At 41.3% G+C, this 14682-nt stretch overlaps 1 protein-coding gene across 1 annotated transcript in view; it reads right to left on the bottom strand.

The window, feature by feature from the left end:
* The window catches only part of pcdh15b (protocadherin-related 15b), a 606743-nt gene that overhangs the window by 65565 nt on the left and 526496 nt on the right, over nucleotides 1-14682 (bottom strand). Inside the window, exons 33-35 of the mRNA XM_048609162.1 lie at nucleotides 11278-11454; nucleotides 9198-9416; nucleotides 6325-6333 (exon numbers count right to left, since the gene is read on the bottom strand). Of these exons, the coding sequence (XP_048465119.1) occupies nucleotides 6325-6333; nucleotides 9198-9416; nucleotides 11278-11454 (405 nt within the window). The remainder of the gene's footprint in view (nucleotides 1-6324; nucleotides 6334-9197; nucleotides 9417-11277; nucleotides 11455-14682) is intronic.

Below are 14682 nucleotides of genomic sequence, written 5' to 3'. Positions count from 1 at the left end.
CCGCCCCTCCCTCCTCACGGACCAACCCCCGTTCCAACTCCCTACCTACACTCACCTTTACCGGCTTTATCCCCGCCTCCTTGACCTGTCCGTCTTCTCTCCACCTATCTGCTCCACTGTCCACCTTCTATCATCGCCTCCCCATCTCTCTCTATTTATTTCAGAGGCCCCTTCCCCTCCCCCATTTCTGAAGAAGGGTCCAGACCTGAAACATCAGCTTTCCTGCTCCTCTGATGCTGCCTGGCCTGCTGTGTTCATCCAGCTCCACACTTTGTTATCTCAGACTCCAGCATTGGCAGTTCCTATTATCTCTCCCTGTAACGTGTTGCTGTTTCTTACATTCCTTTCCAACTTTCCTAAATCTCCCCGCATGAATCCCTCCAAACAGTTTTCTACCCCTGCCATACTACTGAAATGCATGTAATCTGACTGTGACAAAGGTGAACAATCCCTCCTCTTACTGCTCAAGTTCTCTACAACCTTTGGCATGGTTGGTCAAACTATCCTTCTCCATCACTTTTGATGCATTTGATGCCAAGGTGATGTAGTTGTCCCAATATTGAACATTCTTCTATCTTTGTAATATCTTTCATCTTTGTTATGTCTGCTCATCTGCTCCTGAAGTGCTTATCCATGCCTCTGCTGATTCTTGACATGGTGATACATCTGAAAAGCTGATGCTCAAGGCTTAAAAGAACTGAAACTACTCTTTATCCATCATGCCCGTGCTCAGTGATCTAACCTGTTACCTGATCAAGCAACATCTCATTTTTAAAATGTTCGTCCTTCTTTTCAACTCCCTTCATGGCCTCACCTCTCTGTGTCACTTAGCCTCTAGCCTCAAATGCCTCACCTAAGTCTGGCCGCTTGAAAGTCCCTGACCTTGACGCACCATGTCTGATGAATGCACTTTCATTTGCCTATGACCTAAGCTGTACAACTTCCTCCCTAAAGCCTCTAACTTTCTTCCTTTCAGACATGACTTGAAATCTCTCTTCAACCAAGGGTCAACACACCACCCAGCAGTGGCTGTATTTTGCATTTATGACAGCAGTACAGTGCCCTGATATCTCTAAGTGAGGGGGTAAAGCGCAAAAAGGAAAGATAAGGCAGGGCCGATGTGAGCAACCAAGACTTCTGACTTCATGTGGTCACTCCGATTTTATGCATTGAATCAGACTTTGGGCCACGAGACACAGCAACATTTCTCATCATATATTACCAAGTGTGCCTTATTAACCACCCATCCTACCCCTATGGCATCCCTCCCAACTCATTGAGGTCCCACTTTCCCAAGTGCCGTTCCTGGAACAATTCACCACTCAGCAGATAACCGCTGAAAGACCAGCATTCCCTATGCCTATGCCATCTTTAGAAGACCTTAGAGCACCCAGGCATTGGGGACTGTCAGTCTGAAGCTGCCCTGTATGGTTCCTGGTATTTGACTTGGACATGGCAGGCAGGGCCCTGGAGGGCCTTCTGGGCAGGATGGTCCAGATGCAGAGTTGACATCTTACTTCAGGATCAGCAATGGAGGCCATGACCCCAGACCGTGCCAGTCTGGTCCAAGATTGCCACCTGGGTCAGTGCGGGTTTGGCCCCCTGGACGAATGCCCAGTGCTGCACAGGAAGAAATACTACAACATTCTCTATTTTGCCAGTGTGTAAGTGCCACCATCTTCTTTTTGATACCACACACTCATTCCCTCTCTGCTGCTGTAGCAAAGCAAAGTAAGGCTCATGTTCTCTCAATCTCTCTATTGCCTGCATCATCTTCCCTCCCTCACTTTCACCCACCTAACCCCTAATACCACTAACTCCGCATGTCCTCTGCATTGCCTACTCACTTTGCCAAGACACTTCCCCACCTGTATCAAAAATAACAGGATGTGGCACCCACTTTCATCTCCTTTATTATCCACTTCTGTCTTATTCCAGGAGGAAAACTACCTCTAATAGGGTGGAAAAGTCAAGCTGGGTGGTTGCTGCCCACTATTCAGCTCCTTTCCCCTTACAAGAAGAAAAACTTGATTCATACCATTCCAAGTGGCTGACTGATGGTGTCCAAGCACCAGGCCTGGTATTGGAGACTGTCCTTGACTTATTGTGCCTGGGCCTCCCGAACAAAGGCTATCTCCCTTGGCTTGACTGAGATTGCTGACAACAATGACCAACTCCCTAGCTTTGTGTTGTGCTAAAAGAAATACAGAAATACTTGACAAACACAGATTTCTGGAGAAATTCATCGGGTCTGGCAGTATCTGTGGAGAGAGCAACAGGGTTTACGTTTCATGTTTGGTATGAATTTCATCAAAGACACTGCCAAATTTCTCCAGCATCTTTGTGCTTGTTTCAGAATTCCAGTGGCCACAAATATTTTTTTTCTTTTGTTAGAGCAGTACTCTAAGCCTGGTGTTTCTAACTGAGGGAGTAAAAAGGCAAGACAAGGCAGGGCTGGTGTGAGCATCTCGGCAGATTCAAAGTGAGAGACCAAGAAGAGAGGAAGTGGAGAGCCTGGAGATGCAACCTAGTCCAGTCCATGAGCTGGGTGTGTTCCCCTGAGCACACAGTGTCCTTACATAGAACAGAGAACAGTATAGAAAAGGAACAGATCCTTTGGCCCACCATGTCCGTGCTAACCATGATGCCATTCTAAACTAATCCCATCTGCCTGCACATGGTGCGTATTCCTCCATTCTCTGCCTGTTGACCTGTCTATCTAAATGCCTCTTAAACGTTGCTATTGTATTTTTTCCCCTAGCAGCATGCTGCGGGCACTTATGTGTAAAGAACTTGCCTTGCATTTCTCCTTTAAACCTATGCCCTCTCATCTTAAACCTATGCCTCCTAGTCCTTGCTGCAACATTGCAATGATATTTGCTGGTACAGCCTGTGGTGTAATATTGAAATACAAAAGCATGCTGTAAGTGTATTAGAGATGTGTCACAAGGATTCTTACAAACTGGCACATGTCAGATGCCAATTTCTGTGGACTTGGAGTGTGTGTGGTTGGTGCAGATGAAGGGTGCTATGAGACACTGGTGTCTGGTGTCCTTTGGAGCAAACAACGAGTTGAAGTTGCCTGGTACCCATTCTGACTTCCATGTCAAGAATTCTCCATGTCTATCTTGCTTGGCACATTTGGTAAGATAGGAAACTGAATATTAATGAGGTTCATTGGACTATTAATGAAGTATTTAGAAGTTATAATCCTCCTTAATTGGCAACTTGCTCTGCTTAGTTGGAAACTGGCCTTAAGGCCCTCTTGTGGCCTGAGTTCAAGTTTTATCTACTCCAGAGGTATGTAATGTCATCTCTGAATGGGTTGAATTGAATAATATCAACTGGATGGACTACCTTTGTCTTTGGGCCATCTTGTAGCACTGAAGTAGTGTCCCTACCCCTGGACTGGAAGGCCGAGGTGAATGTCTCACCTACTTCAGAGGTGTGTAATAACAACTTTGAACAGGTTTATTAGAAAAATACATTAATCAATAACACCTCCCGGTTGCTAACCATTTTAACTCCCTTCCTACTCCCTGGCTGGCATGTCCATCCTGGGCCTCCTCCAGTGCCACAATGATGCCACACGCAAACTGGAGGAACAATACCTCATATTCCAACTTGGGAGCTGACAGCCTGATGGCCTGAACATAATATTCACCAGTTTTAAAACCTCTCCATCCCCGGCCTCATCCCATGTCTAACCCTCCCTCTCATCACCTATCGCCATCCCACCTACCTTCCCTCAGCCCCACCTCTCTTTCCTCTATTTACTTCCCAGCTCCCTTCCCCCTCCCCAGTCCTGATGAAGGGTCTAGGCACAAAATGTCAAGTCTCCTGATCCTTTGATGCTGTCTAAATTGAAGTTCTACAGTTTAAAAAGAAGGTTGATCAGCAAAAGAAGTTATTACAAGTTTGTTTAGTTTCTAAGCTTAAGGTGAAATAAGGAGGCCACATGACCTGTTCTGCTGTCTGGGTAGTGTTAAAGATCAAACAAAAGCTTAGATTGTTCACTGGGGAAAAATGGAAGGTATTTACACTTGGAAAAGTTGAGTGGTTGTGAGTGCACCCAGTGATGGTATCAAACATCTTCAGGTTAGATGCAGAACAGCTTAGATACAGAGTAAAACTTTTTCTACACTGCCTCAATAATTGTGTTAACAGTGGGGACTCCACTGAAAATCTCTAAAGTCCCAGAATAGTATTCAGAATGACAGGTTGCACTTTAATTGTCCACTTATTTCCAAGATGAAAGAAAGCTAAGCTCTCAAGGATAACTAATTAGCATTTCTACTAGGACACAGGGCCCATGTGATCAACATTGCTACAGAAAAGGATGCAGAGGGAGCCATTGTAAAAAAATACATTACAGGCTTTCCTAGCAAATCACAGTTTAATTTAACTTTGCAAAAATCTGGGAGGGAGGAAGCAGCTCAAGAGCAAAAAGGATTTGACTGTTCATTGTGCAGGAATGCAACTGAAACACACACTTGCATTAAAGAACCACATCTGTGGGAAGTTTAAATACAGTTGAAGAATTCTCCATGTAAAGAAAGCCTCTTTTGAACAATAGTTCTCAGATTACAAGTTACCAAACTGCATAAAAATAAGAATACATCAAGGACAGTATAAGTTATACATGTGAAATTCGTTTTTCATTTGGGCTAAAACTAAAATAGGATTTTGATCTGTGGTTTCAATTACAAGTTGCCTGCAGAGATAATGTTTAGTTCATATTGTTTAGAGTAATTTGTTAAAGTAAATGTTCGTACGTTCCAAGCCAATTGGGATAGAAACCAAAACACACCTATCTTTTCTTTGTGGAGAAAGTTTATATTTTCTAACCAACCTGTTCAGTGATGTTAATATACACCTCAAGAGCAGACAGGGCTTGAACCTAGGCCTATAAATCAGAGGTAGGGTCACTACCACTGTGTCAGAAGGGACTCGTAGTGAGAGTTATTGACCTGTTCAATCTTACCCTTCTCATCCCTGAACCAGTGTCATGGCTGCTCTCTATGTATCCGTGCTTAACCAATTAATGCCCACTACCTGTTTCTCTCAACCTTAATTAATACATTTATAAACCTTAACCAGATGTAACTGAAAGATATTAAAAGATGGAATCTTGACATGTCATTCTTTCAGCTATCAACTAGAAGAGTTAATTGTCTCTTTAGGGATTATGACAAGGTTATAATCACCAAGTTGTACGTAAAGCATAACAAGATTATTAATTTAAAGTGAATGAGGAAAGCTGCACTGGAAAGATGAATGAGTGAGAAGTTGATTTAGTTCTGATATTAGAGAAACATTTTACTGAAAGGATGACAGATGTTTGGATAAATCTATGAAGAACAAAAGCAAGGTAAAATCATTGCGATGATACATCACAATACGAACCCCCACAAAACTTAATTTGCATTCTTTATGTGCCTTTGATTGTCCTGCGCCCTGCTTCTCTAGCTTTTGGCCTCTTCCACAATGTGCTCTACCCCTAGCAAATCAATTGCTGCTTTCTACCTGAAACCAGAGAGTAGCATTCAAATGGATCCCAGCAGTTAAAATTTGCTGGACCTCTAACAAAGACCCCAGCTTGGGAATCTGTTATGCTGAAATTTAAAACCTGCCCTGATGACCTGAATAGAATTGAAAATCAGACAGGCTATAAAACTCCCAGCCTAACCATTACAATAAGTTAAAATACTTCAGTAACCCACAATACCTAATCCTTGATTCGAATTACAATGTATATTCTTTGCATCATTGTTTATGCATTCTGCACTTTACAAGTAGCTTTAAGTACATAACAAAAGCTGCTTTAAAATTAGTGTGTTTGTGTTGATTAAAGAATACAATAATCTGGTCATTTCCTGAGTCGTTATGTAACAGGAAACTTTCACTGGCATTCACTCATTGCACTTCATATCAAAATCATAAAACGTCTAGTTAGTTATATTCTATTGGCTGTAAGCCAATCACATCAACAAACCGGAAATGAAATGGCTCTTTACACGTCGCAAAAGCAAATGTTTGTTAGTTTCCTTGATTTATGATGTAATTTATTACTTATCAATGTAGGTTATTTAGCTGTTCATGAAATTTTATGTGAACTCTAAATTGTCGGTTTATGAAACATTAGGTTAAAATATAATCAGATGTGTAATCATGTGTTCCCCGGCTGCGATGTTACATCTCAGAGTAATTAGATTGCTTATTAAATTGATCATTATGTAAGTCATAAGTATTTAAGGTTAACATATAACCAGAACATGCTCTGATAAATACAATAAACCATATGAAAATAAAAGCTATACTTACTCTTTAAATCTGATACAATGCAACAAGAAAAAAAAGAAAAACAAAATTGTTAACTGGTATTTGTTTTTTTAGTTGAAAATTCATTTCAAAATGTGCGTGTATTTCAACGACCACACTGTAGACCTAAAATATGATTTTACCAATAGGCATGAATGTCGGTTGGAGACAGAGCTGGAACATAGACCCGTGGTTATATAATCTGCAATCATCAATATTAAGAGTTTGAGCTTGCAGAGAGAGAGAGAGAGAGAGTCTCATCATTTCAGCTCTCACTTTTAAGATAGCATTTTAATCAGTTCAATTAGTGACGCAGAGCCAAGGACAAGAAAATAACACAACTATTTTGTTTTGTCATTGAGCACAGCATTAGGATATTTGCAAATAATCCAAATTCTGCTCTGCAAATTCTTTCAAGTCAGAGAGCTAACAGGCAATTCTCAATGATAAGCTTCATTCAAAATTCTATTGCCAAATAACACAACACAGACGTACAAAAAATGAACAATATGTTGCTATCTGCAAAATGCTTTGTAAACGAAATGAAATGATTTTGAACAAAATCAGCTCCGATGCTGGTGAGAGAGTCCGGGATAATTTGATGTTCAGTGAGTGGCATAATTTATGAAGAGCTAGAAAATGTGAAGAAATAAAATTACTTGAAAATACAAAGGGCCAGACTAAGTGATTGTATAGTCCGACAAGGCAATTTGGAAATGGAGCTTATGTAGCTAAAGAGTGAATGAACACAGTCTTGAAGCCATCTGCTCTGGGATGTTTCGGGGTGAAAGCTTGTATGCAACATCATTGCAGGCTCATTGCTGCATGCCTCTGCTGAGGAGTTGCATCCTTGTGAAGACTCAATAAGATCACCTGGAACTGAGGATTGACGCATTTAAACCAATCTGGGCAGTTTTATGAGGGATTAATAAGTAAATATTCTACATTAAACCGTCAGTACCTGGTGCATGGTGTAAACAATGGTGCATGGAAATGTCATTACTTCAAAATTCCTTCAAAGTCTCTTGTATGTACACTACGTGTACAGCACTACATGTGCTGGGCACGTCATCAGCACAACATGAGACTCTCCAAGCAGGTCCTCTACTCCCAGCTCCAAAATGGCAGGCAAACAGAGGACTTGTGGATATCCTCAAGGTCTCAGTGGCAAAGTATTCTCACAGACACCTGGGAATCACTGGCCCAAGACTATCCAAAATGGAGGAAAAACATCCGGGAAGGTGTTGAGTACCCCGAGACTTGCCATTGGGAAAAAGCTGAAAACGGGTGAAAGGAGTGTGCTGCCACCCCAACACCCCACCCACCCCTTCCTCTGGCCCCCTTCTGCCCCGAGTGTAATTAGAGCCTGTGGTAGCCGCATCAATCTGTACAGCCACCTATGGGCTCAAATTGAGAGTGGGAGAGAGTCATCCTTGTCTGTGATGAACTGCCGATGAACGTAGGAATGACAATTCCACTATTGTTGTTGGGTGTTATTCCTAGAATTCCCTCCCTTATAGTATTGTGTCAGCTTCTTTGCCACACAAACTGCAATGGCTCAAGAACTTGGGACACCATAACTATCTTGTTTGCAGATCAGGATGGAAAATAATTGCCACGTCATAAAGTGAATTTGAAAGATGTATTTGTACATTTGCCATTACTACTTCATGCAAGTTCTGTTTATGTTCCTTGGAAATTTGACTATGGGTCAAAGTTTTAAATGGCCGCGGAAATAGATGGTGTCATTTACAGATGGTGTCATTCCATTTGGAGATGACTACATTAAACACGTGGTTCAAGATGGAAAAAATTCAATGAGAAGTGGAAAAGGCCTGATTACAAACAACTGAGAGACACAGTGAATAAATATTAAACATCATTTCCATTTTCTGTTGTTTTGAGGCTTGTGCAGACAGAGAAAGGAACAGGCAATGGCTCCCTCCCGAGCTTTGCTACACTCAGTATTTAAAGCTAAAAGATACTGGATATAAAACCAACCGGTAGCAGAAAGAAGTCTGATTGTCTGACAACTAGACTGCCCTATGCAGATACAGAACTGGAAGTGAATGGGCTTGTAATGGCTACTGCCATATTATGGGTCAATTATAAACATGCCAGTTTTGTGGGCAATGGCTATCCCATCATAAGTGGTCAGAAAGCCAAGTTAGCACCTTGAGACCATTTTAAGGTGACTGTGTAGATGATGGCTATAATTTTCAAGTCAGCAATTAAGCCCAGACAGTTTTGGGAGGCTGACTTTCAACAGAAGATCAGGATCCCAGCGCTTCATCTATTATTTCCAAACCTCAACACTTGCCACATGGCTACAAATGCAAAATAACCACAAGGGTGGCCATAGACTACCCTGTGCAATGGCTGAAATGGGGTCAAAGGTGGTCCCATCTTGTAAGCCGCTTAAGCTTTGACAGTCCATCCTTTATCCTTTATCAGCTGTTGAGAGTGAACCCTGGACACTAATTGGCTTACACTTCAAAAATCAGGTGGCAGGCATGATGTCACGTAAGGTCTTGACCATAAAATGCACCATCGAGCCTCTCACCCCAGAAAGAAATTTCAGCCCCATAGCTCCATATGTTCCAACACTGTACTAGCTGCGAGGAGTTAGATCTCAGATCCTTCTTACAGTGGGCCAGTTTCACTTAATAATATTCCATCCAGACAGCTGTAGAGAAACTGGGAACCAACCTGTGGAAAATTGAATTTCGTTCAACTGCACACGGCAAGTCAAACTGTACTCTATCGCTGAATCAACCCGCACCGATTAAAGGTGACATGAAGGAAAAATAATCCAATTCAAGGCATAATGAATTAAATCACATGTATTAGTTAACATGTAAAAGGTATATACTCACTGTCTGTAGGTAACCATAACTATCAGAATTGCAGGTAAACAGCAGAGGATGATAATGATAGCCAGAGCCAGTAGAGCACCTTCTGTGTAGCCCACAGCTTGTGCCTGTTTCTGTACATTTGCCACCACGCTTGGCGTGCGGATTTCCAGAATACGACCTCCTTGTCCCAAGTAAGGCTGAAAGTCTTTGTTTATATCTAGAAGTTTGCCGTCTAGAAATCTTTATCAATCATAAACACAAGTTGAAGAGTAAGATGTAATTTTTAAAATCCGCAGTTAATATTAATCTTAACTTGGCTTAAAAATTTCTCCTTGCATGGTCCTGCCACTTACTGATGATGGCTTTGTGGAATCTAAGGGTGACTGATAATAGCACGCTGAATTATGACAAATTTGTAAGGAGTGGGCAATGTATGCTAGCCTTGGCCAGGGACTCCACATTCACAGCCCATGCATGAATGGAAAGTACAAGTGATGTTATCATGGAATGGTGAAATGGGAAACAGACAGTACATAAAGCTTAATTTAGAGGTGTGTAAGGTGATACATTTTGGCAAGAATAATTATGAAAAGTCATATGAGCTAAATGGTACTACTTTAAAGAAAATGTAGAAACATAACAACCAGACATATAACCATTTGGTACTTGCAAAATGCTTGTAATACAATAAAATATCCTGAGGCAATTTACTGGAGGGACAACAGTCCCTTTTAGAGCAGATTCTAAGCATCTCTTGTGGCAGAAATTGCTGCTTTGAACATTTTATTTTGCTTCTCCAGTTTAAATGAGCATCCCTGTCATCACTGTTCCTAAATAATTGCAAAGAGTATCCTCCACAAGTCTCATTAATGAGCATATAGGAGAGAACATCAACAGTGCTTTGAAACTGGGCAAATGTTATGTGACAGTGGTTTTCCAACAATTGGCAATGTACAGTACATTTAAAATATTGCTATGCATGTCTCATTAAAAAGAGACTGAATCCCAGTGAAGGGTGTCCAGTATGTTGAAATGTTTACAGATGAATGAACAGTCACACAATTCTCAGAGGTCCATTTTGGAAAGGCTCCCTCATTTGACTGGACATAGATTATCACTTGGAAATTTTGTTGAATGTTGAGATTGCACATTTGATATGAAATGCTTATTGGACAGACTAATGCATTAAGAAATATCAGAGACTGTCTCTCCCACTTCTAACACTGCAGGGGAGACTTAAATACATGCGGGCATAGCAAAATGATAATCTGTGCTCTGTTTTAGGAATAAGAGACTGATAATAAGGGATAACAGCATATGAACACAGTACATTTAGAATAACATTCAGCTGTTGCTATTTTAATTAAGTTATTCGCTCATTAAATGGGAAAACATCCCTACTTGAATAATTAACAAAGGAACATCACCTAAATGTGTTAGACAGTCGTACATTAATACTCACCAACAAAAAGATCTAACTTAAAGTTTTTGAGATTTGTAGCTCCGGTTTTGGATGAGGTTGTAGACATGCTCGCCGAGCCGGTGTGCTTGGTTGCAAATGTTTCGTCACCATGCTAGGTAACATCATCAGTGCGCCTCCGGTGAAGCATCAGTGTTCTGTCCCGCTTGTTATTTATATGCCTCGGTTTGTTGGGGTGATTGCTATTACTTCCGGCTCTGTTCCTCAGTGGTTTATACGCAGGGTCTAATTCAACGTGCTGGTTGATGGAGTTCCATCAACAAACACATTGAATTAGACCCTGTGTACAAACCTCTGAGAAACAGAACCGGAAGTGGTACCAAACACCCCAACAAACCGAGGCATATAAATAACAAGCAGGACAGAACACTGATGCTTCACCGGAGGCGCACTGATGATGTTACCTAGCATGGTGACGAAACGTTTGCAACCAAACCCACTGGCTCGGCGAGCATGTCTACAACATCAGATCTAACTTTTCTGTTCAATCTAGATTTACCCTCACAATAAAAAGCCTTTGCTACCTTTCAGCAGCAAACAAATACGAGTAGCACAAGTTAATTTTAGATAAACATGAAAACTGAGCAAATTTTGAAAGAATTAGCACTGCAATATACTCACTTGAAGAGCTCATTCCTTGAAATAGCTCTGTTTGTCAAAGGGTCAATAGCATAAACCATCAAATCTGACTTGGAATAGTCCTCTTCCTGAAAGCCATCGCCATGTCTGCGAGGACCGATGGATTCCACTACAACCTTTGCACCAGGAATCTGATCCTGTACGTAACGTTCCAGAATTCTGATAGCACAAAATTTAATAAAAAAGAAGTGGGCGACAGAGTATACCACTTCATATGTACATAGTTGACACTCATGCTCATGTCTCACTGTTGGAGATATGACAGCTGGATAGTCAATGTTTATTTTAAATCAACCTGTTTGAGTATGCTATAACTGTGGCAGGTGGGACTTCAACCGTGACATATGCAGATGTAAGGACACAACCACTGTGCCACAAGATCCTTGGAGGTTCAGTGTTTAGATACTAAAGCCACTCTACCTATTAAAGCTACTTGGAGGCAGGGGATGTTGAGCAGGTCTGCATGTTAAAGCGAAACCCTCAAAGAAATCACAATGCAAGACCTGCGCTTCATTTAAGTATCCCTGTGCTCTCGCCAGCCCGAAACCAGCAGGACTAAAGACAGGGTGGTTGACTTGGGAACATTACAATGCCAGGGACTCAAAGGAACGACGCTTGATGGAACTGGGGGTTGGAGATTGAGAACACTACTGCTCTTCCTGGGTCACAAGGAACTCTCTCAAAGGTAAGCTTGGAAAACTGATCAGTCAATGCCTCCTGCCACCATTTGGCTTTTAGATTTCATACCATGTGGGTCTTTGTGGATCTGCAGTAAAATCATATTGTGGCACAAATCCTAACATTTTGAATTTAGTGGCTGGTGATGGGAAGCACACAGCAGTCAAAAGTCAGTGAAGGTGAAAAGGCAGAAGCCGTGACTGGCCAATCTGGTCTTAACCAAGCACTGATGAGCAAGAACATTAAAGCTGAGATTCAGGTGTCTCTCTATTATATAGATTCACTTTGACAGAGATGAAGGTCAAATCTCAAAAACCGAATAATTACATATAATTTTAAAATAAACAGCAGTGATTTCCTCAACAATGCTTATACAGTATTAATAAACCCAAATAAAATTTGTGGGTGCATTCAGTGGCTAAATTTGCAAAGGATTAAAATAAAACTATGAATTTAGCACACGTGTATAATATGCTCTCTCACATTCTCTAACATTATATAGTTATCTGGGTAGTAAAAATGACAGATGACTGTTAATTAGCCCTGGTTTAACAAGGATAATTGACTGTTAACAGTTAGCCTGATACTACTGGAAAATGTATCTTTAAAACACAGGGGTCTGGAAACAGAAACCTTTAGACTGTGGGATTAATAAGGTTGACTACGACTTGACCATGACAGAGAGCTAACATGGGGACTGCAACAACCTTTGAAACTTCTCGAAGAGGAGTGAGGAATATCAGCAAGCTTTATCATGGAAGTGAAGGACACATATTGTTATCATCGCCTTTAAGTCATTTTGAAAAATTTCGGTTATTGCATGGATGTTAAAAAAATTCCAGATACAGTAAACCCTTCTTGAGAAATAAAAGAATTAAAATGCATTTCAGGTGGAGATGTCAAAGATAGCAATGAGGAAGAGTTGCCTTCACACAAGTCAGTGAATGCATTTTCAATTCTCTCCTTACTCTCGACATGATGAATATAGGTGGGTGAGAAAATTAACGGTAATGGTTACATGTACTTGCAGAAAACAGGATTCTTATGCAGTGAAGCATGAATGTGGAAAAATAATTAGTCCAATACAAAATAGTGGGGAATTAGATTTTCTGTACAAATGCCAAATGCTGGTCGGAAGTATATGACTCACAACATTATATCTAATTTTACACTGATCTCATTTTTAAGTGCACAATTTCCAAAAATAAGAAAGGCAGGTACATTCTTTCATTAGGAATATTTGACTGACTGCACAGTAACTGTATGATAAACACAAAAGGAAGTATAGACGAGGATTAAATTTGAGGGACACATAGTAAACAGTATTTGATGCTCAAATACTCAGCCAGTGAAAAATGACGTTATGAAATCGCATGTTCATCAGCAGAGATTGAGCACAAGTATGATACAATTCAAGTACTGAATTCAGATTATTCAAACACTTTCAATATGCTTCATCCCTAATACTGCCATAACATGTGCTGCTGACCCATTTGCTGATGCTGTCACACACACCGATACAGTCGGACACATTGACACTGCCCTTCACTCCGATACTCTCCCACAACCCCATTTCGCCCTGCGCTCCGACACTCTTCCTGCACTCCGATACTCTCCCACAACCCCATTTCGCCCTGCGCTCCGACACTTTTCCTGCACTCCGATACTCTCCCACAACCCCATTTCGCCCTGCGCTCCGACACTCTTCCTGCACTCCGATACTCTCCTCATTCCGATTGTGCCTGATTAAAATAATTGGCCCACGTACTGATCCTGCTCAACACACCCATACTGCTCCCACGTTGCTAACGTACCACAAAGTAATACGGTCCTCCGCCTACTGATGCTGTCTGACATATTGATACAGACCCACATATTGATACTGACTCATGCTAGTAATACCGCATAGGCCAATATTGTTCCAACATGGATACTGCCCTCCAGGTTGATGCTTTCTAACATATTGCTCAGACCCCATGTACTGAAATTGCCTCACATGTGGTTACATGGCCCACATGCTGATAACATCTAACACACCAATTTTGCCCCAATGCAGAGATAAATTTCCTCATTTTAATACTGCCCAATGCACAGATACACCAGCCCTGTCTCACATGCTGATACTGTCCTACATGCTAGTTCCACCCAACACACACTGATCCTGCTGCAGGAAGCATTACTGCCTCCACGCAATGATACGACTCACACAGTCTCACACAGTGATATTGCTCCATGTGCCGGTACTGTCCAGCATATTGAATCTCTCTCACACCAATACTGCTCCAAACACTATAACTGTCTCTCACATTGATACTGCTCACACACCAATAGTGAGTTACATGCTGATACTATCCAGAATGCTAGTACCGCCCCACATGCTGATACTGCCCTGTGTGATGTTACTGTCCAATATGTTGATATTGCCCCAAAACTCTGACACTGCCCCCACACGCTGAAGCTGGTCCACATGCTGATAATGTCTCAAATGATCATACTTTGGCAGGAGTGAGAATGAGGGAGAAGAAAGCAAGGTGATCTTACTGTCAAACCAGATACCAAAACATAAAGAGAGAGGCAAAGAAAGGTTGGATCAAGAGTTCTTTTCCTTGGCACAAGCTTGAGATTTCTTATTGCTCACACATCGTTCATCTTCACTAAATTATTTCTGGCTATCTCTATCTTTTTCTAACTTTGCCTTTCTTTTGTTGT

Source organism: Rhincodon typus, chromosome 20, assembly GCF_021869965.1.
Source record: "Rhincodon typus isolate 14 chromosome 20, sRhiTyp1.1, whole genome shotgun sequence".
Classification (NCBI taxonomy): domain Eukaryota; kingdom Metazoa; phylum Chordata; class Chondrichthyes; order Orectolobiformes; family Rhincodontidae; genus Rhincodon; species Rhincodon typus.
The sequence above is the reverse complement of the archived record's forward strand: the minus strand, read 5'-3'. Positions and strand labels throughout refer to the sequence as shown.